General features: G+C 44.2%; 1 protein-coding gene and 1 long non-coding RNA gene across 3 annotated transcripts in view; one reads left to right on the top strand and one right to left on the bottom strand.

Moving 5' to 3' along the window:
- Nucleotides 1–20,629, bottom strand: part of LOC125437695 (prosaposin) — a 32,405-nt gene extending 11,776 nt beyond the window's left edge. The window contains exons 1-8 of one of the 2 annotated variants that reach the window (XM_048505543.1): nt 20,472–20,629; nt 10,807–10,940; nt 9,442–9,516; nt 7,872–7,997; nt 7,093–7,287; nt 6,056–6,199; nt 3,779–3,835; nt 2,539–2,547 (exon numbers count right to left, since the gene is read on the bottom strand). In XM_048505543.1, coding sequence (XP_048361500.1) covers nt 2,539–2,547; nt 3,779–3,835; nt 6,056–6,199; nt 7,093–7,287; nt 7,872–7,997; nt 9,442–9,516; nt 10,807–10,940; nt 20,472–20,520 — 789 coding nt within the window. In that variant the 5' untranslated portion in view covers nt 20,521–20,629. The remainder of the gene's footprint in view (nt 1–2,538; nt 2,548–3,778; nt 3,836–6,055; nt 6,200–7,092; nt 7,288–7,871; nt 7,998–9,441; nt 9,517–10,806; nt 10,941–20,471) is intronic. The other variant, XM_048505544.1, reaches the window with a different exon arrangement.
- A 128-nt stretch (nt 20,630–20,757) lies between these two features.
- On the top strand, nt 20,758–23,314 carry LOC125438248. The gene is made up of 3 exons (XR_007245319.1): nt 20,758–20,789; nt 21,637–21,957; nt 22,960–23,314. It is a non-coding gene; the product is annotated as an uncharacterized LOC125438248 (long non-coding RNA).
- Nucleotides 23,315–24,054: the final 740 nt, after the last annotated feature.

Raw genomic sequence — 24,054 nt, 5'->3', positions numbered from 1 at the left:
GGGAAGGTGGTCTATAAACCCAATTAATAATAATAATAATAATAATAATAATAATAATAATAATTCCCAATCATCTTCATCTCTCTATATAAAAATCTATCAGTGCATTTCTCTGCTGACAGGTAATCTCCCAAACTACTGGACCGATTGCTTTGAAATTTTCACACAACGTCGCATTCACGTGCAGCCAGGTTTCCATACTGTTTCCACACCTCCTGTTGTGTACATGTCACAACTGTGCCCGTTATTATGTACATGCCACACCTGTGACAGTTGGAACCACAGTTCTGTTCCACAACAGCGCCATCTGCTGGCCGTCAAAGCAACACCCTCTGATACAAGGGAAACAACTATGCCTTCCTTGAAAACCGCTGCCATCTGGAGTGAAAAAGATGGGGCCCACCATCTGGACATGGCCCACCAACCCTAGCGGAGGAAGGGGAAGGTGAGGGACGGTCCGGGGGTTTGCTGGACCAAACGCTCTGAAATTTGAACACAACGTAGCTCATGCCTCCCACCGTGTTTTACGCTAGATAATTCGCCTGCAAGGGAAGGGAGTGAAAGGGACAAGACCAGCCACCTGCACAAGGCCCACCCACCCTAGCTGAGAAAAGGGAACATTAGGGAGGGACCGGCTGGGTTGCCATGCAAGGGAATGGGAGAGAGGGAGGGGAGCGAGGGGCCCCTTGCCCCTCCCTTGCAATCATTGTGCAATGACACATGTTCGAACCGTTCGCTTCCCCTTTTCTTTCTTTTCCACTTCGCCAGACACAGCCACAGCAACGTGTGGCCGGGCCTGCGAGTGCTTTATGAAAAGATAATGTGCTTCACCCTTAACAGAAAGGCCCCAATTTTCTTAGTGGTTCATACTGATGCTTGGGAACTACTAATGTACATTTCTTTATAGCAAGAGACCACCTTAATCTAGCAGTTTTGATTTTAGTAGTCTTCAGAATGTGGCAAATCATATCAAAAGAGTCTTCAGAATGTGGCAAATAGAATCAAAAGTTACTCAAAAAGGAGCATACCCTGCAACCTGAAACAGTGCTGAGCAGAACTCCCCTACTTCCCATGATGTTCCAACTTCCATTATACACACAGCTCTTATGAACTTGGTAGCACTTTTACCATATTAAGCTTATAGAAATGCTGCTGCAGACTTTGCAGTTATAATAAATCTACTAGTTGAACAATTGTTAGCAATCCTCAGTTTCTGCCCTTGTCTGTAGTTGGTTTTTTGAAGGCAATATGCATCCCTTGCAAAGTGTTATGTTCTTAATTATGCTTACTTCACTAAATATCACTAATATGGGAAAGTAGTACTAATATTCAGTTGCTTTAAAAGGGATATTTAGAACATCTGATGAGTATTATGAATAACTGAGGCTGCAGATATTTCTTGAATATCATCTGATTCAGGAGTCTTGCTAGCATTTTCTTGCATGCACATTTTTGCTTTCTTTCTTAGGGAAAAAGTGTTACTCAAGATATATTAAACAGAAAGTACCAAAAGGTACACAGAGTACCAATTCCAAAGCATGCTTTAGAACAGTGGTTCTCAACCTGGGGGTCGGGACCCCCTTGGGAATCAAACGACCCTTTCACAGGGGTCACCTAAGACTCTCTGCATCAATGTTCTCCATCTGTAAAATGGATAAATGTTAGGGTTGGGGGTCACCACAACATGAGGAACTGTATTAAAGGGTCGCGGCATTAGGAAGGTTGAGAACCACTGCTTTAGAAGGAGAATCCTGTGGTTTTAGGGCACTGTGCAAAAAGATGTGAACAACCACGGAACACATTGTTACTCCAGTGTAGCAAAACCCATGGATTTTCCCAGACTTCCTTTGTGAAAAGAGCAACAATCTCTAAAAGCTTCCCTTCTAGCCCTGAAACTACTTTTCAAAGAAAGTTTTCCTGTCCTCCTGCTACAGAGGGCAAAAAGTAGCATGCATTTTGCTTTCTGTATCATCACTCTTCATGTGAGGTATGTAGCTGTGGTGTTTTAAGAAGCCTGCTATAGCTTTCTCATGCAAAAGCAAAGGATATGCCAGAGGCAATAACTGCTTTCCCCTCCCGTGTTGCTTCATGCACTGCTACCAGCATTCTAAATATAAAACTATAGAGATACTAGACACATGCAACATTTATTACCACTTAACCATGACAGACGCAAGGCCTTCAGGAAATTTTAGTCCATTTTACAGTCTCAAATTACATTCTGAGGCTACAAAAAGCTCAGCTCACTAGTATTACCCATGGAGTTATAAATTCATTGACTTCTGGGACACCTCCGAGTGCTGATATTATTTTAAGTAGCCTTATAGACTCAAAAATTTTATTCCAAACTGCAGAATTGCCTCAGGGCAAAATTTCAGCAGGCTCTTGAATCAAAGTTCCCCTCTGCAGTCCCCCTCAATTCCTTGTATCTGTCAAAGCCAAACTTTGCCAAACCACACACACGCTTATGTTAGCTAGGGATTAAACTAGCTTTTCAGGTTAAAAAGACCAAGGTTCTACAAGCAGGCTCTCACATACCTGTTCCTGCTGTTGACAGAACAGAGAAAAAGGAAGACAAAATAGTTAGGAAACGGGAAAAACACACTATCACACCAAAATGGTACAGAAAGTCTTGCCAGAGGTCACACTCACCAGGCATTCGTTAAGAACGAACTGAACATTTAGCCAATCCAGAAAGAATCTCAGAACACTCTCACAAAAAACCCAAACCACTGATCAACGCTATTCAATTTCTGCCTTCATATTTTGAAGTCTATTCATGCTACCATATACCTAGAGGCAGACTCTCAATGGGTAAGAGAGCCTTTTAAATGGCTATATAAAAAGTTTTTTGTGTAAATACTTAAATCTGAAGGGGGAAGTATTATTTCAAAGTGGTTCTTCAACAGAAAGTTTAGACTTTTAGGCTCTAAAGCAATTGTTATTCAAATTAATTAATGATATTAACTTTATATCGCATCACTCGTATTAGTTTTGACATTACCAATATTAGTGTATATTATTAACTGAGGGAGCTCTTCAAAATATAAGGCACAGTTCATTAAAAATGTATGCTATTGGGCATTTTGAAAAAAAAATCCAAAACTGTTGGAATTGTTTAGATGTATGATAACGGCAGCCAGATTTTCATTTGCAGCCAAATGGAAAGCAGATGCATGTCCGTGCTGGGAGGTCTAGGAAAGTAAACTTGCAATAATAGCAAAATTAACAAACTATGTGAACAAAAGTCCAACTAACGAATTCCAAGATAAATGGAAAGTATATTACTTATATTCTTAAAAATGGAGAGCGGATAAGGAGGTTGTTGAAATGATAACTGTGAATATTAATAATCCTCTTGATATACTATTGAAATTAGTTTAAGGGGGGAACATTTAAATATATCATAGATAAATGATTATAATATGTGAACCTCATTTTCAATATTCAGGAAGTATTTTGAGAACTTTATAATAGAGATTCATCACAATTTATAATACTGTATAACATTATTGCATTTATTAAGTATTGTATAGGGAATCGAATGATTTATGCTACGACTTATTATTATAATTACTATTCAATTTTCATTATTATCTCTATTGCTCATAATTATTGCTATCATCTTTTGCTGTTTATAGTTCACTAGAATATATATACTCCTTTCCTTTTGGTGTAATTGTAAGGGTAGTTATGATATTGTTTCTATTTTCTTTGTTCCGTTCATATTTACAAAAAAAATCTTTTAAAAAACGTGTGTAATATTCATTTATCTTACCATCTGCGCAAACAACTGAATAGCCAGGTCTGAATACTGGGAGATGTAATCTTTGCACTAATGGAGGAAGAAAAAAAGAAAGATTTGATAGGTATGAAATACTTCCACAGCAACAGCAAATATCAAGCATAGGGTAACTCAGGCAAGTTAGGTGGCCACCGGAGACCTTGACCAGAGCTAGTTGGTCTGCACCACAATAGCACTTGGCTGTATTATCAGCTGGGGCAGAGATCAAAACACGGCACATCAGCTGACAAAAGTGGTTGACAGTTCCCCAAACCTGTTGCTTTGGGAAGCTGCACAAGTTCTGCCTTCTGTTGTAAACTTCCTCTTCTTCACACTTCAAAAGCACAGGACTGAGTGTCCTTGGACTGCAACAGGCGGAGGCTCCCCACACTAAAAGGTTCAAGCTGCAGGGAATCCAATTTCAGTGCTTGGTAGCTGTATGCCCCCACCCCTCCACCCCTTGCCTAGATTGCTTTTTATCTGGCTTCTGCTGTACAACCAACAGCAGGTTAAGAGCTCGTGTATCTAATCTGGAGGAACCGGGTTTGATTCTCCGCTCTGCCGCTTGAGCTGTGGAGGCTTATCTGGGGAATTCACATTAGCCTGTGCACTCCCACACACGCCAGCTGGGTGACCTTGGGGTAGTCACAGCTTCTCGGAGCTCTCTCAGCCCCACCCACCTCACAGGGTGTTTGCTGTGAGGGGGGAAGGGCAAGGAGATTGTAAGCCCCTTTGAGTCTCCTATAGGAGAGAAAGTGGGGATATAAATTCAAACTCTTATCCTCCTGTTCTTGCCAGAGCAAAAACAAAGAACCACCCAGGAGAGGGCAATGGCCCTTTTAAGGACATGAGAGTCACTCAGCTCATCTTGCGTGTGCATCAGCCCATCCTGAGCAAAGTGAGACCCAGTCAGCCATCAGCAGCCCGGTGCCTGAGCAGATGAGCACATTTGTAGTAGGTTTTGAAGAGGCTGGGCCATTCTCAGCTGCCTTGGAAAAAGGCTCTGTAGCCATTTAAGACAAGCCTCCACTAAAAGCAGCTGAGCTTAAGCCTGACCCTGCTAGGAGAGCAGGCAAAACCCACCTTCCAGGCCCCTGTCTCCAAACTGACCCAGGAACCTTGGGCAGCTAGGCTCAGAGACACAGACGCCTCACTGCCAGCTCTCCCAGCCAGACTGGCCCCAATGCCACAGAACAAGCAAGCAAAGCTCTCCCTCGGAGCAGTTGGCTACATGGCCATAGGTTAATGCTCTCTGCAACCCAGTGGCCAGCAGCTGCTCCAGCTCAGATTATGCAACCTTATGCTGCTCATCTGTCGAAGAAGTAGGGCAGACTTGCCTTTCGTGCTCCTATCCCTGGACCCAACTGCCTGGTGGTCAGGGAGAAACTAGTGGTGTGCAGAGAACCTTATCTGAGCAGGGCATGGCAATGACTCTGTTGCCCCGCCTCTTGCCAGCACCAGCTGCGACACATCCAGCTTCTTGCACCCTGAAGGATCTGCTCGAGGTTTTGTTTGTTTGTTTTAGAATTTTATCCTTTTCAAGGCCCAGTTTCACCTGCACTGCCGGGGGGGGGGGGGGGCGGTGAAGCAAGGTCTGTTTCTTCACCGTTGGCTCCTCTTGACTCTGGCATAAGACTCACTCTGGAAGCGGGAAGAATCTGGTTCCTGGGGCACTCACTATGTGTATGTTTTTATGTGGGGGAGAGGGGAGAGCACAACACTGTCTCTACCTGAGGTGGCAGCATTCTGCCTTTTTCCTTGGGAAGCCTTCAGTGCGTCAGGGATGCAGCAGAAAGTTCCAAGGGTGTGGGGGAGGGGAAAACATGATGTGTGACTTGGCTCTGCTGGGCTGACTGTTACTCACAAGCCTGATTCACGATTATGTACATCTCTGTACAACTTACCACTTCAAAAGAAAATCTGTCTATTGTGAAATATAAGGCCCTTCATTAGGCGAAGCGGAGCAGTTGAGTCACTTTCAGAATAGAGGAATGCCTCAGTGGTGAGGTCTGCCAGTATGCAAAGCAGTATGGGGACCCTCTGGTTCACATGCTTCCAAGCTGCAAACAATGGCCTGCTCTTGGGTAGCCATAGCTTATTGTTATGTGAACCTTCCGTCTAGTCATGGAACTCAGAAAAACTTAGTCTAAGTGACAGAATAGCAAAACTCTACTCCCCTCCACCTTCCACAGAGTAAGCTGTTTGTTACAGTACAACCTTCCACAGTGACATATCAAATCCACTTGTCATCAGAACTAGGTAGTCCATTACCTGATCAGCCATGGCAGGCCCCAAGTGTTCACACTGTTCTAGCGCGTTCTGAATCAGCTGGTGAACAAATGTTGAATTGCTCTTCACAGCACCCTGAATGTCAGTCATCAACTGAATGCAGTCTTGACATACATTTCCTTTTTCCTGTAATAAACAAGCAAACTCATAACATAAGCGAGCCTGCTGGATCAGACCAGAGTCCATCCAGTCCAGCACTCTGCTACTTGCAGTGGCCCACCAGATGGCTTTGTCAGCTCACATGCAGGATGTGAAAGCAATGGCCTGTTGCTGCTGCTTCTGAGTACCTGGTCTGTTAAAGCATTTGCAATCTCAGATCAAGGAGGATCAAGATTGGTAGCCATAGATCGACTTCTCCTCCATAAATCTGTCCAAGTCCCTTTTAAAGCTATCCAGGTTAGTGGCCATCACCACCTCCTGTGGAAGCATATTCCAAACACCAATCACACGTTGCGTGAAGAAATGTTTCCTTTGATTAGCCCTAATTCTGTCTCTCTCTCCACTCCCCACCCCCCACCCCCAGCATTTTCAATGTATGCCCCCTGGTTCTAGTACTGTGTGAAAGAGAGAAAAAGTTATCTCTGTCAATATTTTCTACCCCATGCATAATTTTATAGACTTCAATTATATCCCCCCTCAGACGTCTCCTCTCCAAACTAGAGAGTTCCAAACGCTGCAGCCTCTCCTTGTAAGGAAGGCGCTCCAATCCCTCAATCATCCTCGTTGCCCTTCTCTGCACTTTTTCTGTCTTCGCTCACTGCATCTTAGCACAGAACCACCGCAGTACCCACTTTGAGTAAAGCTTTTATAATGAATGCTCAAATACTCTCAAAAGCAAGCAACCTGACAAGAAAAATGGTGTGGCACTAGATCATCCTATATAATGTTGGGACTCTGAATATATTTTATATAAATTTCTATTCCTTTTTTATTACAGCATAGAGAATTTTGTTAAATTCATTCTCATGGAATTGCAAGTGGCCTATGACCTGGTGTAAAATTAGACACTACATTCTCACCCGAGACTCTTCCTTGGGCTTGTCCTGGGGATAAAGAAGAAGTGGCACATTAGCCATGAAGGGAGACGCCAGTTCAGAGAAGTCGAGTTCAGGAATCTTGTTTGACTGAAGCTGCTTCTGCAATTTCACTGACGCCAGGTGCTTCTGAAGAGACTGGCACAAGGTGAGCGAACTGCACACGACTTCTGGCTTATCCTGAAGAATGAAAGTCAGCATTACACATTTCCTCTGCCTTTACCTACTTTCTACACCAATGAAGAAAAAGCCAGCCAAGTCCTCTCCAAAAACTGAACCTAACGGCTGCCGCAAAACTAGGCCGGAATCATAGTTTGTATAACCTTAATCACTTCTTGCCAACTGCTATTTCCAGACTAACCATCCTCATTTTCTAAGTCCTTGTCAGAAAGCATTTTCTCAAGACCTAAATCCTGGAAAATTAAAGGGGAGGGGGAGGGTTTAGTCAAGTCACAGGTGACTTATAGTGACCCAGGAAGGGGGGGGGGGGGTTCTAGGCAACAGTCATTCAGAGGTGGCTTGCCATTGCCTGCCTCTGGGTCATGACCCTTGTATTTTCTGAAGGTCTCCCATCCAAATGGTTACCAAGGCCAAACCTGCTTAGCTTCCAAAATCTGACAAGATCACACTAGCCTGGACTATCCAAGTCAGAGCAAAACAGTTGAGCCAAGTGAAAATATTAATGCTAGCTTAACCCATTTGATTTATTCTAACCCAAGATTTTTTACACAGAGAATGGCTTCATTTTTCAGTAGTCTACTTACAAGCTCCCCCTTAATCATGTCCAGAATGTTCGGCAGGTAAGCATCCACCATCTCCTTGCATTCAGATACGAGGCCTTCGTCAGGAAGAAACTCACAGACCTTGCTCATGTAACCATGGATTTCATCCTGTGATGTAAGATACACACATTAATAAAAACTTTTCAACACAGACTGACCTACCTTTCATACTCAGAAATAAATATTTAATGACAACTGACAGACATCCATGAAATAAGTGCACCAGTAGTGGGGTTTTCCCCAAACTGTTTAACTCCAGAAAGTTTAGTGAAGACCAACAATGCATCCTATAGCATCCTTTGATTTGGTGTAATTTGTATAACAGCCCCAGAAAAGAGCCAGTCTTTGCCTCCCAACAGGTATGGAAGTTTGTTTTTGCTTCCTGATAGCCATTCATCTACACCAGGCGTGTCCAACTCTGGCCTTTCAGATGTTCAAGGACTAAATTTCCCATCAGCCCCTGCTGGCATGGCTAATTGACCATGCCAGCAGGAGCTGATGGGAATTGTAGTCCATGAACATCTGAAGCGCCAGAGTTGGACACATCTGATCTACACATTCTCACATTCATCTATTATACAATAGAAAGCATATGATAAGAGATCCTATGAGACAAGATTTGTGGTCTTAAATCATCAAGCTCTTGAAAAATGGGGCTCCTTCAAAATTAAGAAATCACAAGCCAGGGATCCACAAGGACTTGCAGGGAGTATCTCATTTTGCCCTCAACCACTGTAGTCTCTCTCCTTTTCTGTTTCCCACTGCCCCTTCCTATCCACCTTTACCTGTCCCGTCTGCCTCTACCCAGGGAAGATTTGCATAGCGCAGGTCCTGGACCAGACCCAGATGAACAGTGAGGAACCTGCAAAGACTCCTTTATCCACCATACACTAGTCACTGCTGGTTGGGCCCCAATGAATCAATCCTCAAAGGCCAATAAAGCCCTGGAAGATTCCTCCCCCCCCGCCCCCCGCCCTCCTTTTTATTGACAAAAGGCTTGAAGGCTGGCAATACGTTGTGGCTGCCTATCAAAACACTGAAGACATTCATTTCTTAAAGCTACAGGTGCTGTTGGTATGATTGGGATTAAAGCTCCCCCCCCCATTTTTATGATGTTAGATTCAAGATTTTTCTGCAAACTACAGACTTTTTCATATTTGGCAACACTGGAAATGTATGAGATTCTGAATGGGTTTTTTGCCATCAAGACACATCACGCTTATGGTGACCCCTATGAGGGTTTTCACAGCAGGAGACATTCAGAGAGGGTTCGCCTCCACATCGTGACCCTGCTATTCTTGGAGATCTCCCATCCAAATGCTTGCAAAGGTTTGTTTTGTTTGTTTATTATGCTTGTAATCAACCTTCCTTAGCTTTTGAGATCTGAAGTGATCAGGTTACTCTGGGTTATTGAGGTCAGGGTGATGCTGCATATCCAGAGAGTAAGTTCGACTTCAAAGCACATGTATTACTGATGTAGTAAAACTCTAGTTTGTCGAACTGTACTTTATGCAAACAAACAGGGTGCACTTCAAGAAAAAAAGACCATTACCTCTGTGTCATTATTTTTCAAGAATTTCCCAGCCACAACCACAATTTCTTTGCACAGTTCACAAGGGATGGTTTCCTGAAGAGAGAAAGTCCATCATTTTAGCACAACAGAGGATATGTGAACATGACTACTTCCACAGCAAGTGTTTCCTTCATTAAGCTCTCAGCCAATTTTGCTTTTTCCCTGCCCTTCAAAAAAAAGGTACAATAATTAACCACAGCAAGATAAACATTCCAGGGGTTTTTTTTTAGAATGTAGAAAGGCAGAACCAGAACTCTGAGGGAGAGGACTGGCCAGCTGAATTCTGTTCTTAAAAGACTGTTAGCATAACCAAGTCATACCCTGTTTCACAAGCCACCTAAGTAAGTTTTAATGTAATCCGCCATTTCCTCCATCCTACCCCCATATACTTGTGCTGCAAGCCCCCCTGCCGTCTAGTCTGGACCAGACTGCAATGAGTGGGGAGGCATGGAGCACGTGGGGGGAGGGCAGGAGGAAATATTTTACTGAGGTCTTTATGTGGAATAGGGTATAGTTTACAACATTGAAATTAAAAGATGGAGTAGATGTTAGGAGATTGCACATTTTTGCTCAGTAATAAGGAGAGTAGAACAGGAATGAAAAACAAGACTTTGGGTAACACTTCTGCTGCCCAGCAGAGGACCAACGAGAGAATCATGCTACAAAGGCTTGACTTCGGATTCTCCACAGATGGATTTTCTAAAAAATCTCGGTTTGCGAGCATCTCCTATATATACAAAGAGCAAACCTTCCTTCTTATGGGGGAATGAAAATCACGCCTTTGCCACAGCAAATGGTTGATGCAGCTTTCTTTGTTGCAGGATGTGGTTCAGGACAGCCCAGGAGGCACCACCTGTCTGCAGGGAATATTCAATCACAAGCAACTTTTTCCACCATAGGAAGGCAAATAGTATGGAACCTTCTAACATTTATGCTTAGACCCTCCCTGATAGCAGCAGTTTTTCAGATTGATCCTGTCCCAGTGGCAGCCATTTTATTGCTATCCTCCCCACTCTTCCCTCAGAATTCCAAGTGCCTGCAGGTTCAACAACATGGCGAGTCCCTGAAATCAGACATGTTTGTATTACTTATGTTGAAATATGTTATGACTTCTACAGAATAGAGATGTGTACTTTTATTTTCACACAGGACGGTTTTATGCAGCAGCTACCAGTTCTTGCTTCTAGAACACTCTAGGTAATTTATCTTCCAACTCACACGGCTTCATGTCCATGTGTGAAAATGCCAAGTCACAGCAGCTCTTCACCTACCGAGCCACCAAGTGGAAATAATTCAGTAACACAAACAGGTGATGTTTTTTCAACATTTTGCCAACTCACTTACCACTGTAGGTTTGCTCCAGACATTTTGCTGACAGTGCTTAACGGCATTACAATGCGATGCTGTTTTTAAGTTCTCACACCATACTTCAGCTCCTCGCGCGCAATCTTTCTGAAATACGATGGGATTTGCCAAAGCTGTTGGAATTTTAAAAATGTTCAGATTACTCATTTGAAATGGTCTTGTTTTCATTCTGTATTGTTCACAAGCATAGTTTAACCATACATTTACCAATAACAGTTTGCTTCATATTTTTTGCACTGTGTGAATGGGGCTGAAAGAACCTTGGTCTTACTTATGCTATTTCTCTTCTGCTCAACAGCATTTACATACTTAGCTAGCTTCATCTGCTTGCATGGTACAGTGGTTAAGAGCAGGTGGACTCTAATCTGGTGAGCCAGGTTTGATTCCCCACTCCTTCACACGAGCAGTGGACCTTAGCTGGCGATACAGATTTGTTTCCCCACTCCTACATTCCTGCTGGGTGACCTTGAGCTAGTTACAGTTCTTCGGAACTCTTTCAGCTCCATCTATCTCACAAGGTGTCTGTTGTGGTGAGAGGACGGGAAAGGAGTCTCCTTACAAGAGAAAAGACAGGGTATAAATCTAAAATTTTATACATTTCATATCAGATATAATGCCAATACCTTGTTCTTGCCACATAAACCATGATTGTAAAGCATGGTTTGCATGGCCAGCACAAGTCATAGTTTGGAAACATTAAACTACAGTTTGCCAAAAGTGATAAACTGTGACTAGTTTATTACACTTGAATGGAGGATATACTGGTATACCATCAAACCATTGTTCCCACCTAAACTAGTGCAAACATAGTTAACCATTTGTTTAGTGAACAGTCAGTGACTCATGCATTTACTCAGTTGACATGCATCCATGTGCAACATTGTTAGTTAATGTTAACTGTCAGTCCTTGATAATTTTACCACTATGCATCTCTAACCATGCTCATTTTCTTTGTTTGCAACTTGGCAAGAATAGCTGCAGCATTCAAAGTTGGCTGGACTGTGGCTTGCTACCAAGGGAACATCACTAAAGCTGCAAGCAAACTAGGGGCAGTAAGGTTAGAGAAAAGGACCTGGTTTATATTAGACTTTTACAGGTCAAGAATTGTTTTCAGGAACTAGCGTCAAGTCTTAGTGACCAGCAGGATTTTCATGGTATAAGGTTTCAAGAATCAAAAGTCCCTTCATCAGAAAGCACCATGCCTACTGATGAAGGGACCTTTGACTCTTGAAACCTTATACCCCAAAAATCTTGTAGGCCTTTAAGTTGCTACTGGACCTGAATCTAGCTAAGGAGTAGAACAAGTCTATAAACTTGCATTCTGGCACTGCAAAAGTTTTTTAAAAGTGTGCTTCTTAGCACCTTGAAGCCCTGAATTTGTAAAACTTCTATGTTTGGGAGAATATTTACGAAACATAGAGAATGATATGGGAAGCTGTCACAGCAGTGTTTTAAGTTAATAATTTCAGCCAATTCATACTTTGGCAGATCTTATATCCGAGATCTTATATCCGAGACAGTTTGTAGTGCTAACGTGAACCCTGTAACGTAAATATTAACTAGCAGTACTCCTAAGATTTGATGTTACAAAAGTACTTCCATTTACCAGAATTCAGAACAGCACTTCATACCACATCTGATAGTTCACTAGGCTGCTCATGTTGAATACAACAGTAACAGAACTAGCAGCATGCAGACAGGATTAGAATTCCTATATGCTGTACATTTTCATTTAAATGGCATTTTAAAAAATTCTTATTAAGGTGGCTACTCAGCAGAAAGAAACTGAAATAAATGGGCTCAAATCCACAACCTGCCACAAACCTTGCTGGTTAACATGAGGTTAACCACACTCAGCCAATCTATCTCACAGGGTTGTTGTGAAAACCCCAAGACCCTGGAAGAAAGGGCTGGATCAAGAAGAAATAACTCTCAGCCAACCATATCTCTACAACCATCTTCAATCCTTTTAGCTAGGCATTTATGTTCATTGTCCATTTCATCTATGGGTCCCCATTTCCACAATTTTTGTGGCCCTGTAGAGGAGGTGTACACAGCTTTGAACTTGGGAAGCGGCTTGAAGATGTCACACGCACCTCCAGCTTTTCATTTAACCACGCCACATTTCTCAGCCTGATAATTACTGAAATTACTGTGCCGATTTGTTCAAGGCATATATGCGGTTTGGAGTGCCTATATCGTAAGCCTTTTCCTTTCGATAATTTGTACGTTTGTTGTTTGAGATGTGTTTATTGTATTTTAATCAATAACATAAATGACTTTGGGGAAAAAAGAAGAGCAGCTTTTGGTGATAGACACGAGCGCCCTCTAGAGGCTGAAATGAAGCTTGCTTCAAATCTTTCACATTTTCTCAATCTCAAAGGAGGAAGAGGAAGTTGTGATGGATTTTCAGAATACTCGTTAATCCGTGGACACCCCCCGCCCATCTCTCTCTCTCTCCTTTCAACACCAAGCAGACATATGTTAAAATTCTAGATGTTCTGAAGCTATGTGGAAAACATTATTGTTCTCAGAAAATAAAAAAGTGTTGGGAAAACTAAAATGTATATAATGCTTACTTTCCGATCTCCTATTTTTCTGCTTTAACAAAATACACATCATTTATGACCTAGATTAGTATAACATTGTATTCACTTGAGTATTTATTGGATAAATATGTGAATGCCTATGTTTTCTAAAGCCCATTGCGGAGGGAAATGCAATGGGCTCCAGAAAACAGGGGGAGAGCAAGCATTTCCCCCCACAATAGGGTTTACTGCTGTTTTACTCATCTCTCCCCACCCCCACCGGCCCACTTCCTACCTGTTGATGATCCCAGGACACTGCTGTTGTCTTGCTTTTTGGGGCAAGGTGGCCAGGGGACTTCAAGGATCTTTGGGCGTGGGAGAGGGTAAGTGAGGGAGTGTGAAGGCATGTGCCAGGCCAGGCGGGAGGGCAGCTTGTTGCTATGCCCTGCCAGGCACAGCATGGTCTTTGGGGGGCAGGAGACAGCAGATGGTGGTCTAGAAAGGCTTCTGCCAGGCCAGCAGGGAAGGTAGCTGACCGCTGCTGCCCCACCATGTCCAGCTTGGTCTTTGAAGGCTGGGAACCAATCATTGTGCCGGACTTACTTCCACGGCTGGAAGCGAGTCCTGTGTTCTGACTGGTTGGAAGTGAGCTGTCAACTCATTCCATTCCTTAGTCAGCAGAGGCGAATTTGCCTAGGGACATGGGGTACCCTATGTCCCCGGGCGCCACCCTAGCGGAGGGCGCAAAAATTTCAGGCCCGTTTCTGTATTTTTTCTATTTAGTGTTTTTTTTCAGTTTTCGGCCTGCAGGGGGTGCAGTTTTTAGGAGACTCTCCTGATGATACCACCCAAGTTAGGTGAGGTTTGGGTCAGGGGGTTCAAAGTTATGGACTCTCAAAAGGGGTGCCCCCATCCCCCATTGTTTCCAATGAAAGCTAATAGGAGATGGGAGCTACACCTTTGAGGGTCCATAACTTTGGACCCCCTGAACCAAACTTCACAAAACCTGGGTCGTATCATCAGGAGAGTCTCCTAAAGATACCCTGACATTTTGGTGCTGCTAGCTTAACAATTGCACTCCTGACAGCAGGCACCCCCCAAATTTCCCCAGATTCTCCTTTTAAATCCACCCCCTTCGGCATGAACTTAAAGGGAGAATCTGAGGTCCCCAGTTTAAAATTGAAATTGATACTGTTTCAGGGTGGGGGAGAATCCACCCCAAAACAACATCACTTTCAATGTTGTTTTAACTGGGGACCTCAGATTCTCTCTTTAAGATGGATTTAAAAGAAGAATATGGCCTCCCTAGTTTAAACACAATTGAAAGTGATGCTGTTTGGGGGTGGATTCCACTGAAGGTGTTTTATGAGAGATGATGCTTACTTTTGTTTGGTAAATGTTTTGCTGGTGGTGATTTGTGAAAGATTTTCATGCTTAATACACGCTTGCATTGGCTTGGAGCTGTTTCTCAGGCTAACAACCTACCTCACAGGGTTGGTGTGAGGACAAGATTAGGAAAGAGAGTTGATGGGGAGATAGCCATGTATGTTTTGCTGGGGGTGGGAGGTGTTTTGTGAGCTGGTGCAAAAAATCATTGTTTGGTTGTGGTGGGGGAAGGTGGCCACTCATACGGGGTGGGGGGGCGTCAAATTCAGGTTTTGTCCCCGGGCTCCAGTTTGCCTAGATACGCTTCTGTTAGTCAGTTATGTCTAATTACAACAAAAATTGATAACACACCTGGTACTAAAGCAAGAGCTTCAAACTGCTGCACCCTATACTATTGTAGCAAATTGCACTCACTCCAACATTTAAAAATACATATTTCATAGGAGTTTTAAGTGCTACAAAATATTCGTAAATTTTTCCTCCAGAAAAAAATTAAGCCCCCCCCCCCCACACACCACTTCTCCTTTCTTCCTGGCCTTCACATCTGAACAAACTTTTATAGGCAAAATCAAACCCAATCTTGATCACAACCAAAGATGAAAGTCTAACTCGGGAGGTAAAGCACTGAAACAAAGACTGGAAGAATCTGTTCCATTGTATTGAAAGACTGCCTTACAATCTCTCTGCTTCTGGGAAGCTGCATCACACCGTAGAAAAATAAAATACCAGTAAGGCAGGAATTCCAGGATTACAGCGGCCTGTGCCAATTAAGCTTGCCATCTGACCAATGAGATAAGTTTAATGACTTTTGATTGTAAACAAGGAAGTAAGTGCTTGCAAATCAAATACTCCATAAGGTCGCTCACAGTCTTAAAGTCCCTCTGTTTCAAACATCTGACTAGCTAAAATAGGTAGCGAGTTGAATTAGGATGGAAGTAGCAGTAAAGACACATGGGATCTAAACATCTCTGAAACTAAGTGCACAGATGAACAGGAAAGGAGTTCAGAAAAGATGACGGGACATGGAAAACAAGCCCTATGAAGGACAGCAGAAGAAACCAGGAATGCTAAGGCTGGAGAAGAGGTGAACTCAATCCTCACTTCAAATACCTGATGATCTGACACATGGAAGGAAGCAAAGAGCTGTTGTTCACCACACCACAGAGAAAAAGAGTTGGTTTCTATACCCTACATTTCTCTACTGTGAGATGTCTCAAAGCAGTTCACAATCACAACCCCTTGCTCTCGCCGTAACAGGCGCCTTATGAAGTAAACCTAATGGGTGTCATTTGTAGGAATATACACTTCCATTCCACAGTAGAAGTTTCCTAATGGCAAAAGCAATTCAACAATACAGTCAAATACTGAGGGAAATTCTCTTCTCTCACCAGAAGTCCAATGCTCTAACACTGGATTTCAGGGCTTAGACAGCTTAGGTGTGTGCAGCCAATGGCTCCTTTAAAAAGAAAATGATATATTGGGGCGGAGGAGTAAAAGATGGAATGTTATAATAATCAGTATGTGAAAGCATAGTTTTGTGTCTTGGCATTTTCCCCCCTTTCTTGCTCATCTTAATAATTTTGCCTTTCTATTATTCCTATTATTTTTATAGTAAATATTTTATTGACGTTGAGGTTTATCAGGAACTAGCATGCCCGGCCACAAGTTGCTGTGGCTTCAGTCTGGTGAAGTGGAAAAGAAAGAAAAGGGGAAGCAAACGGTTCGAACATGTGTCATTGCACAATGATTGCAAGGGAGGGGAGAGGCAAGGGCCCCCTCGCTCCCCTCCCTCTCTCCCGTTCCCTTGCACGGCAACCCTGCAGGTCCCTCCCTAACGTTCCCCTTCCTCCGCTAGCGTGGGTGGGCCATGTCCAGGTGGGCTGGTCCTGTCCCTTTCACTCCCTTCCCTAGCAGGCGAATTATCTAGCGTAAAACATGCTGGGGAGGCATGAGCTAACTGCTTGTGTTCAAATTTCAGAGTGTTTGGTCTAGCCAACCCCTGGACCCTCCCTCACCTTCCCCTTCCTCCGCTAGGGTGGGTGGGCCATGTGCAGATAGCCCGCCCCATCCTTTTCACTCCATAAGGCAGTGGTTTTCAAGGAAGGCATAATTGGTTCCCTTGTATCAGAGGGTGTTGCTTTGACGGCCAGCAGATGGCGCTGTTGCGGAACAGAACTGTGGTTCCAATTGTCACAGGTGTGGCATGTACACAATAACTGGCACAGTTGTGACATGTACACAACAGGAGGTGTGGAAACAGCATGAAAACCTGGCCGAACGTGAATGCGATGTTGTGTGAAAATTTCAAAGCAATCAGTCCAGTAGTTTGGGAGATTACCTGTCAACAGAAAAACGAACTGATAGATTTTTATATGTATAGATTGCAAATTGCTGACCTTTATCAGGAATTGCAAAAAGTATTAAAATAACTATCCCAGGCCAGTATGATGCATTACTGTTTTTGCAGTATAGATTCACCTGACTTGAATCAGCCATTTCTCTCCTCCTATACAAGATAAACAATGAAGAATGTGGTGTCAAACCCCTCTCCTCCATTTTTTATCACTAGGTGCAAGTTGCAAAGCATCAGACAGTGTTTCACAGCTTTAGAATGGTCTATTTGTAACTCAGTTGGGGGTTTCTTTACCCAACACAGAGCCTGAATCAAAGAAAATCTTCCACAGCATATATCGCATTACAATCCAAGCCACTATGTAGATGAAGAGACCCACAAAACAGAGTTAGGGACAGACAGGGGAGTTCCAAATCTGCAGAAAAATCCAAAATACATTTGGGATGGAAAACTCAAAATAAGAGAAACATTTTATTTCATTTACACTTCACCTTTCTTCTCAATGGGGACTCAAAGCAATTTACACCATTTTCTTCTCCTTTTTATCCTCACAACAACCCTGGGAGGTAGGTCAGTTTGAGACCGTGGCAGGCCCAAGATCACCCAGCAAGTTTCCACTGCAGCGTGGGAATTCAAACTGATATTTTCAAGATCATAGTCCAGGACTAAGCATTCCAATGTGCTGGGTCTCTGCCAGAATGCTGGAATATGCTTTCTAGAAAATACCCGCACTAAGTCACTCTATGAGTACAGCTCATTTTTTGAAGACTTAATGGGGTAGCCACAATATTGATAAGCCTTCTAAGCCTTGATTTCTGTAAAGCAAAGGAATTGGGAGGGAGAGCTAGGGGAGAGCTAGGGCAGACCTGGAGGCCAGAACAGCCCTGAAAAGCATTTTTTTTCCTTCTCCCTTATGTCCATGACAGAGGATTTTCTGGGGAGAAGTGCAGTGGTGACCAATGGAGACTCACTATCTACACCACTCGGCTCACTGCTTGGGGCTACCATGCAACTTAGCCAGACTTTTCCCAAGGACAGGCTACCATGGGGAAGGAAGGAGGGGAAGCTGAAGACTCTAAAGCAGATAAAAGGTAGAGTAGGAGGGAAGAAATGGAAGAAGCAGGAAAAGGGCAGAGGCTTTGGGGACTGCCATGGAAGGGGACATGGATATAATGGGGGATGAAATACACAGAAAATGAGATGCTCCCTCAAGTTCTTACCGGGCCCTTCTGTGTCAAATGCTACTTTCTCTGCTTTTGAACTAACTGAATCAGGAGTTCTTGAATGAAACTACAAAACCACTGGGGTCAACCCAGAAACTTCACAGTAAAGAACTCTTCCTGAGGTAGAAAATGGATTGAGACAGAACACACACTACACAGTGAGTCACATGATAGTGTGCCTCAGGCATTACTCACCAGAGTCCCTGAACAGCAACACTCGTCATTGGTTAACCAAACCCCATGTGAATCTGAACAGGCATTTTTAAGACAGTTCTTATCAGTGCCTGTTTATTCGTAAACTTGAGAGGCTTGGGGGGTTTTTGCAACTGATTACAGCATAGCTATCTATATCTTTATAGATTTAAAAGAGGATTGGACAGATTTGTGGAGAAGTTGATCTACGGCTACCAATCTTGATCTTCCTTGATCTGAGATTGCAAATGCCTTAGCAGACCTAGTGCTTGGGAGCAGAAGGCCATTGCTTTCACATCCTGCATGTGAGCTCCAAAGATATCTGGTGGGCCACTGCAAGTAGCAGAATGCTGGACTAGATGGGCTCTGGTCTGATCCAGCAAGCTCTTTCTTATGTTCTTATACCTTAATAGAAGTACTGACAAACCATCTTAGTCACTAGAAGCCAAAAAAATTAGGATCTAAACTCATTTTTTTCTGTTTCTGTTCATGAGCACTATTTTTGGCTTAATTAAGGACGATAAGGACTGTTAGGAATAGACTATAAGGAACGTTAGTACTAGTATGTGGCCGTAATTATGGAGAATATCCAAAGACTATTCTCTAACAAGAATTTTCAGATACTTTTCTCATTCATGCTTTTAGCAGGCAGTAAATATTCAAGTTAAAACGTTATCTGTGGAATTTTAACAAGTACCTGGTTCCTTCAGGATTTGATTAATGCAGTTCCATTTGACTATTTAAGCTAGAAGAATTCAGAGGAAGGTCACTGACTGCTGTTTATTCCACAGCCATGTGCCCAACCTACTAACATCCTGATTGTTATTAAGTTCCTTCCTGGGGCTCAGTTCACCACACAGGTTTAGAAAAACATGTCATTTTAGTTAAATAGTTATTTTAGTTTCTCCAACTAGCCATACGTGTCTTATGGAGGACAGAAACAGTACAAAACTACATAAAGCTCGTAAATAAGTTTTTGCATCTGAAGTCTACATCCCCCAGAAATGGGCAGTGCAAATAAAAGATAAGCAGGTACAACAGAAAGAACAATTGTGAGCTAGCATCTTGGTTGCAACAAAAAGGTTATGTTCCAGATAATGCCACTGCTCGGCAATGACATTTTACGTCTATTTCCCAGAAATACTTTAGAAAAAGCCTTTCATGCACACACTTGGCTGTACTGTCTGAGCACACATTTGTACCACATTACAAGAAACACAAGTCACAGCTTGTATTTACTGTTTACCTATTGGCAGAGCCAAATACACGTCCGTGTGTGTCAGAGAACGCAGAACAAAAAAAGCTCATATGGGTTTTAAAAAGGGAAGGCGCAGATTGACAGATTGAGATAAAAACCCCGGTTCCCAGGAAAGCAGGCTGCCCGCTTCTCACTGCAAAATGCTAGCATGACCAAGGAGGAAAGCCGGCCATCGTCTGCATCCCCCTGTCTGCGGCCTGCTAGGAAAACAGGCTGTTGGACATCACGCTAACACAGAGGATCTGCGAACAGACTGAAAAGCGTGCACGCAGTTTCAGACAATGGCGGAAAGGAGGAGGGAGGGACAGGGGTCAGCTTGGCGATGCCCCGGGGCTAGTAAACAAAGATGTGGCCGCGGAGGCCCCGAAGCGTCTGGAGCTCAATAGGAATGACTGGGCTTTTTTCCTTGCCCCGCAGCGCCTTTCGAGAAATAAAATGCCCTAAACCCACGGGAGGGAGGAGGAGGAGAAGGGGGAATGTCCTTCACGGGGGTTGAACGAGGATCCTCCCGGAAGAGAAGCTACATCTACGCTCCCGCCCCCCGTCGCCCTCCCTGGGGTCCGCTCCGGCGCCATGAGGGTCTCTTCTGGAAAACACCCGCAACCCTCCAACGACCGCAGCCTGGCCCAGCGAGCGCCGGCCCTTCCCAGCGCTCTCGCCTACTAGCCCTGCGGGCACGGGTGCAAGGGCGCGACCGGCCTCACCTGCAGCAAAGCAGCCGAGGAGGAGGAGGAAACCGGCGAGCCGCGCCATAACTCTGTTTCTCTCAAGCAGCGCCGCCTGCAATGCGGGAGAGTCAGCTGACCGCCGGGCTATATAACAAGCCCCCCCACCCGAAGGAAACACAACCGTGTGCGCGTGCGCTGTGGTGAGGCCGGAGGAGGGGCGCGGCCGCCCCGCCCCCTCTCCCCAAACCGTTGCTATTGCGCAAGCTCCGAGTTAAAGTGAAAAATCCTCCTTTTCCTGTAACCTTCTTCGCGCATGCGCTTCGGTGTCCCCCAGCTGGTCCTATTCTTTGCTAGGTCGGCTGACGCTGATTAATCTTAGGGGGAGGGGGGGTCGACATAAAAAATGCGTAATTTATGGAGATGTGTTTGGGAGAAAGCCCCCAACCGGAGCCTAAGCGTAATTGTTCGAAGTAGCTGTAATTTTTGTAGGGATCTAAGGTTTTGTTTCTATTGTGCTAACGAAAAAGTTGTTGTTTTTTTGTTAAATTCTTAAGAAGTGGTTCCAAAGAAATGACGTTCAAGGCCATGTGCAGTGTACAATAATAGTAAGGTTAGGGAGATGCTTAAGGTTAAATTGCAGGTTCGCCGTTCGGTCCTATCCTGCTCATTTGAAGTAGTTTAGAATGCAGTGTTAAATATGTATGGTCAGAAATTAAGTCCCATGGAGCACAGTGTCATTTACTCTCCACTAAACACACTTAGCAATCATTTATGGTAACCCTGTAGGGTTTTCAAGGCAAGAGATATTCAGAGTGGCTTGCCATTGCCTGCATCACGACCCCGCCGTTCCTTGTAGGTCTCCCATCCAAATATTAGCCTCGGCCAATGCTGCTTAGCTTCCAAGATGATGATGAAGAAGAGTTTGGATTTATACCCCACTTTTCTCTCCTGTAAGGAGTCTCAAAGCAACTTACAAACTGCTTCCCTTCCTCTCCCTACAGCAGACCCCTTATGAGGTCAGTGGGGCTGAGAGAGTTCTGAGAGAACTGAGACTAGCCCAAGGTCACCCTGCAGGCTTTAGTGGAGGAGTGGGGAATCCAGTCATGTATGGGGGGGGGGGGAGGTCGCAGGGAGGTTGTGCACCTTAGGTGCCACTTGTGCACATAATTTTTGTCCTGCTGCCCCTTCCCTCCCCCTGCAGGCCCTCAAGTCCCCGGAGCCTTTTTCCGCCAGCACTCATCCTTCAAGCACCAAGGTGCAGTCGTTTGTAGCCCGCCGTGCCCTTGGGAGTGAACAGCGAGTCCCAGCAGCACCCCAGTGGCTTTGTGCACTGCCTCCACCACCACCACTGCCCACCACCTCTGGCTCCACCACCCAGCGGAGCCCAGAGCAAAGAGAGTCCACCAGAAAAGCGGCAGGCCGAAGCCAGAGGAAAGCTGGGCTCCTAGGCAAAGAGGTCATTCACCTCTTGTTCCTCAAGCTGCATGTCCAGATAAGCAGCATGTCCAGAGGAGTCAGGCTGGTGAGTTGGCTGTGTCTGCGGGAAGGGGCAGTGGAGGTGAGAGCAGCACCAGCAAATCCGTCCTCTTCATGGGCAGTGGGTGGGGGAGAGAAAAAGTTAAACAGGGGTATGCGCCTCCATGGGGCAGGATGGGTGCAGTTTTGCTGCTTGGCCCAGGTGCTATTTACCCTAGGTATGCCTCTGGGGGAATCAAACCCAATTCTCCAGATTAGAGTCCACCACTCTTAACCACTATACCACACTGGCTCTAGCCTGGGTTATCCAGGTCATGGCACAGTGCAAACTACACAATGGCTATTGCTTAAAGCTTGAGCAGCTGGGAAGATTTTTTAATTCTTACACGTCAGCTGTACCTATATAGCATCATCTAAACGCGCCATCGGGAATTTTGAAGCTAATAAAGATTTTAAACATAATTTGCATGTTAAATAACATACTATTTTAATCTGATTTTTTTTGTTGTTGTTGTTATTAGCCACCCTGAGCCTGACTTTGGTTGACAAGGTAGAAATTGAATAAATCATTAAATAAATTAAATATGGAGACCTGGTTATGACCCTAAACACAAAGAGGCTTTTTAACTTTTTGCTTCAGTGAGCTCCAGTTTGGCTAAAAGAGGCTTTTGTGTGTTTATCTCTAGAGCAAGATGAGCCACGAACTTTCGGGCCAAATGTAACCTTTATAATAATTCATGGGCAGAACTGCATGTTCCCATGCAGCAGCAGGGCTTGTTGTCTCTACTTCTCCTGTCTAGGGTCTGCTCTGCATTTGCCACTTCCTCCTCCTGAGCAGAGTCCAGAAGTCATCTGATTGATTCAGAGACGGCCAGGGGGAGGAAGCTACCATGCTCTACATGGAAAGAGTTTATTTGCTGCCAGTGTTATTACAGATGTTTTAGAGTCCAATTACATATTTACCTTTGATCCTTGAGTATAATGTTAATCGCATGCTCACCGCATCCACAATGTAATTAACTTAAATTTGTCCCATCCATTACTGCAGGGATAAGAGACTAAAAATATGAATTCCAGAAGTGAAACAAAGAGACATGAGAGCTATGCTGCATTTTTTTCCAGTTGAAGCTTCTTTGGTGTCTGTCCCAAATATGTTGAGCTACAGAATCTGAGCCTGGAGATCACAAGTGCATTAATCATTTGTTTCTTGCAGATTGTAATAGCTGTGAGTAGAAGAGGGTGGGTGGATATCATTCTTCCTGATTCTGCTCCTCACCCCAAGAATTTGTGCTACTGCATTGGGCAGGCTCCTGATAGCGGAGTCAGAAACGATTTATTCCATTTCTGATCTTGGTTTTAAATAAAGGTGAAATTATGTTTGATTTCTTTATACGTTAGATAGGAACAAGCTGTATTAGGTAGAATGTAGGAATTACTGTTGTGTTTTGCAATTGTGTCTGCATGGAACCTCCTTGGCTCAAGGCAGGAATCCACCCCTGCTCCACCTGGGCATGTCCCTTTCATTTATAAAAACTCTGAATGGACGTTGACAAAAGGGAAGAAGCGCCTCCGGCCTAACTCCTTCCACCATCCAGGCAGATAAAGGGTTGCTGCGGGCTCGTCATTAGGGGGTTTCCTTCCCGCTTCCTGACCTCAAGCACCCAAAAGCGACTCCTTTATTGTGTTTTTCTCGCCTGTGCTCTCGTCCTTCATACGGGCCATCGCCCTGCTTCCGGCCACAAAATTCAAGAAGGGACTGCCCACTGGACTCTAATTGGTTCCTATGTGCTTGTAGATGAATGATTGGCTCTCATGTATTTGTGAATGAATTGTGGTAGGTTGTCCTGTACCCTCCCAGATTCCCGGGCGGGAGATGGTGTATAAAAGTTGTTGTAAAGCTGCAAGGCAGCACAGTTGCCGTGGTGTGGAGGTGCTGACACGTAGGTCAGCATCTCAATAAACTCTTTTCTACTTTACTATACTCGCTGTGTTGGGTCCTGTTTCTGTTCCTCTGCGCTGCCGAGAGCTGGTTGGTCTGGAGTTATTAAAAGTTACCCAGGCAGCGCGGTAACACTCCTTTAATTTGTGCTGTGTAGGCATGCGCGTTCTGTCAAGTCTCAGCTGACCTATGCCAACCCCTGCA

This window comes from Sphaerodactylus townsendi, linkage group LG08 (genome assembly GCF_021028975.2).
Source record: "Sphaerodactylus townsendi isolate TG3544 linkage group LG08, MPM_Stown_v2.3, whole genome shotgun sequence".
NCBI classification, from domain to species: domain Eukaryota; kingdom Metazoa; phylum Chordata; class Lepidosauria; order Squamata; family Sphaerodactylidae; genus Sphaerodactylus; species Sphaerodactylus townsendi.
The sequence above is the reverse complement of the archived record's forward strand: the minus strand, read 5'-3'. Positions and strand labels throughout refer to the sequence as shown.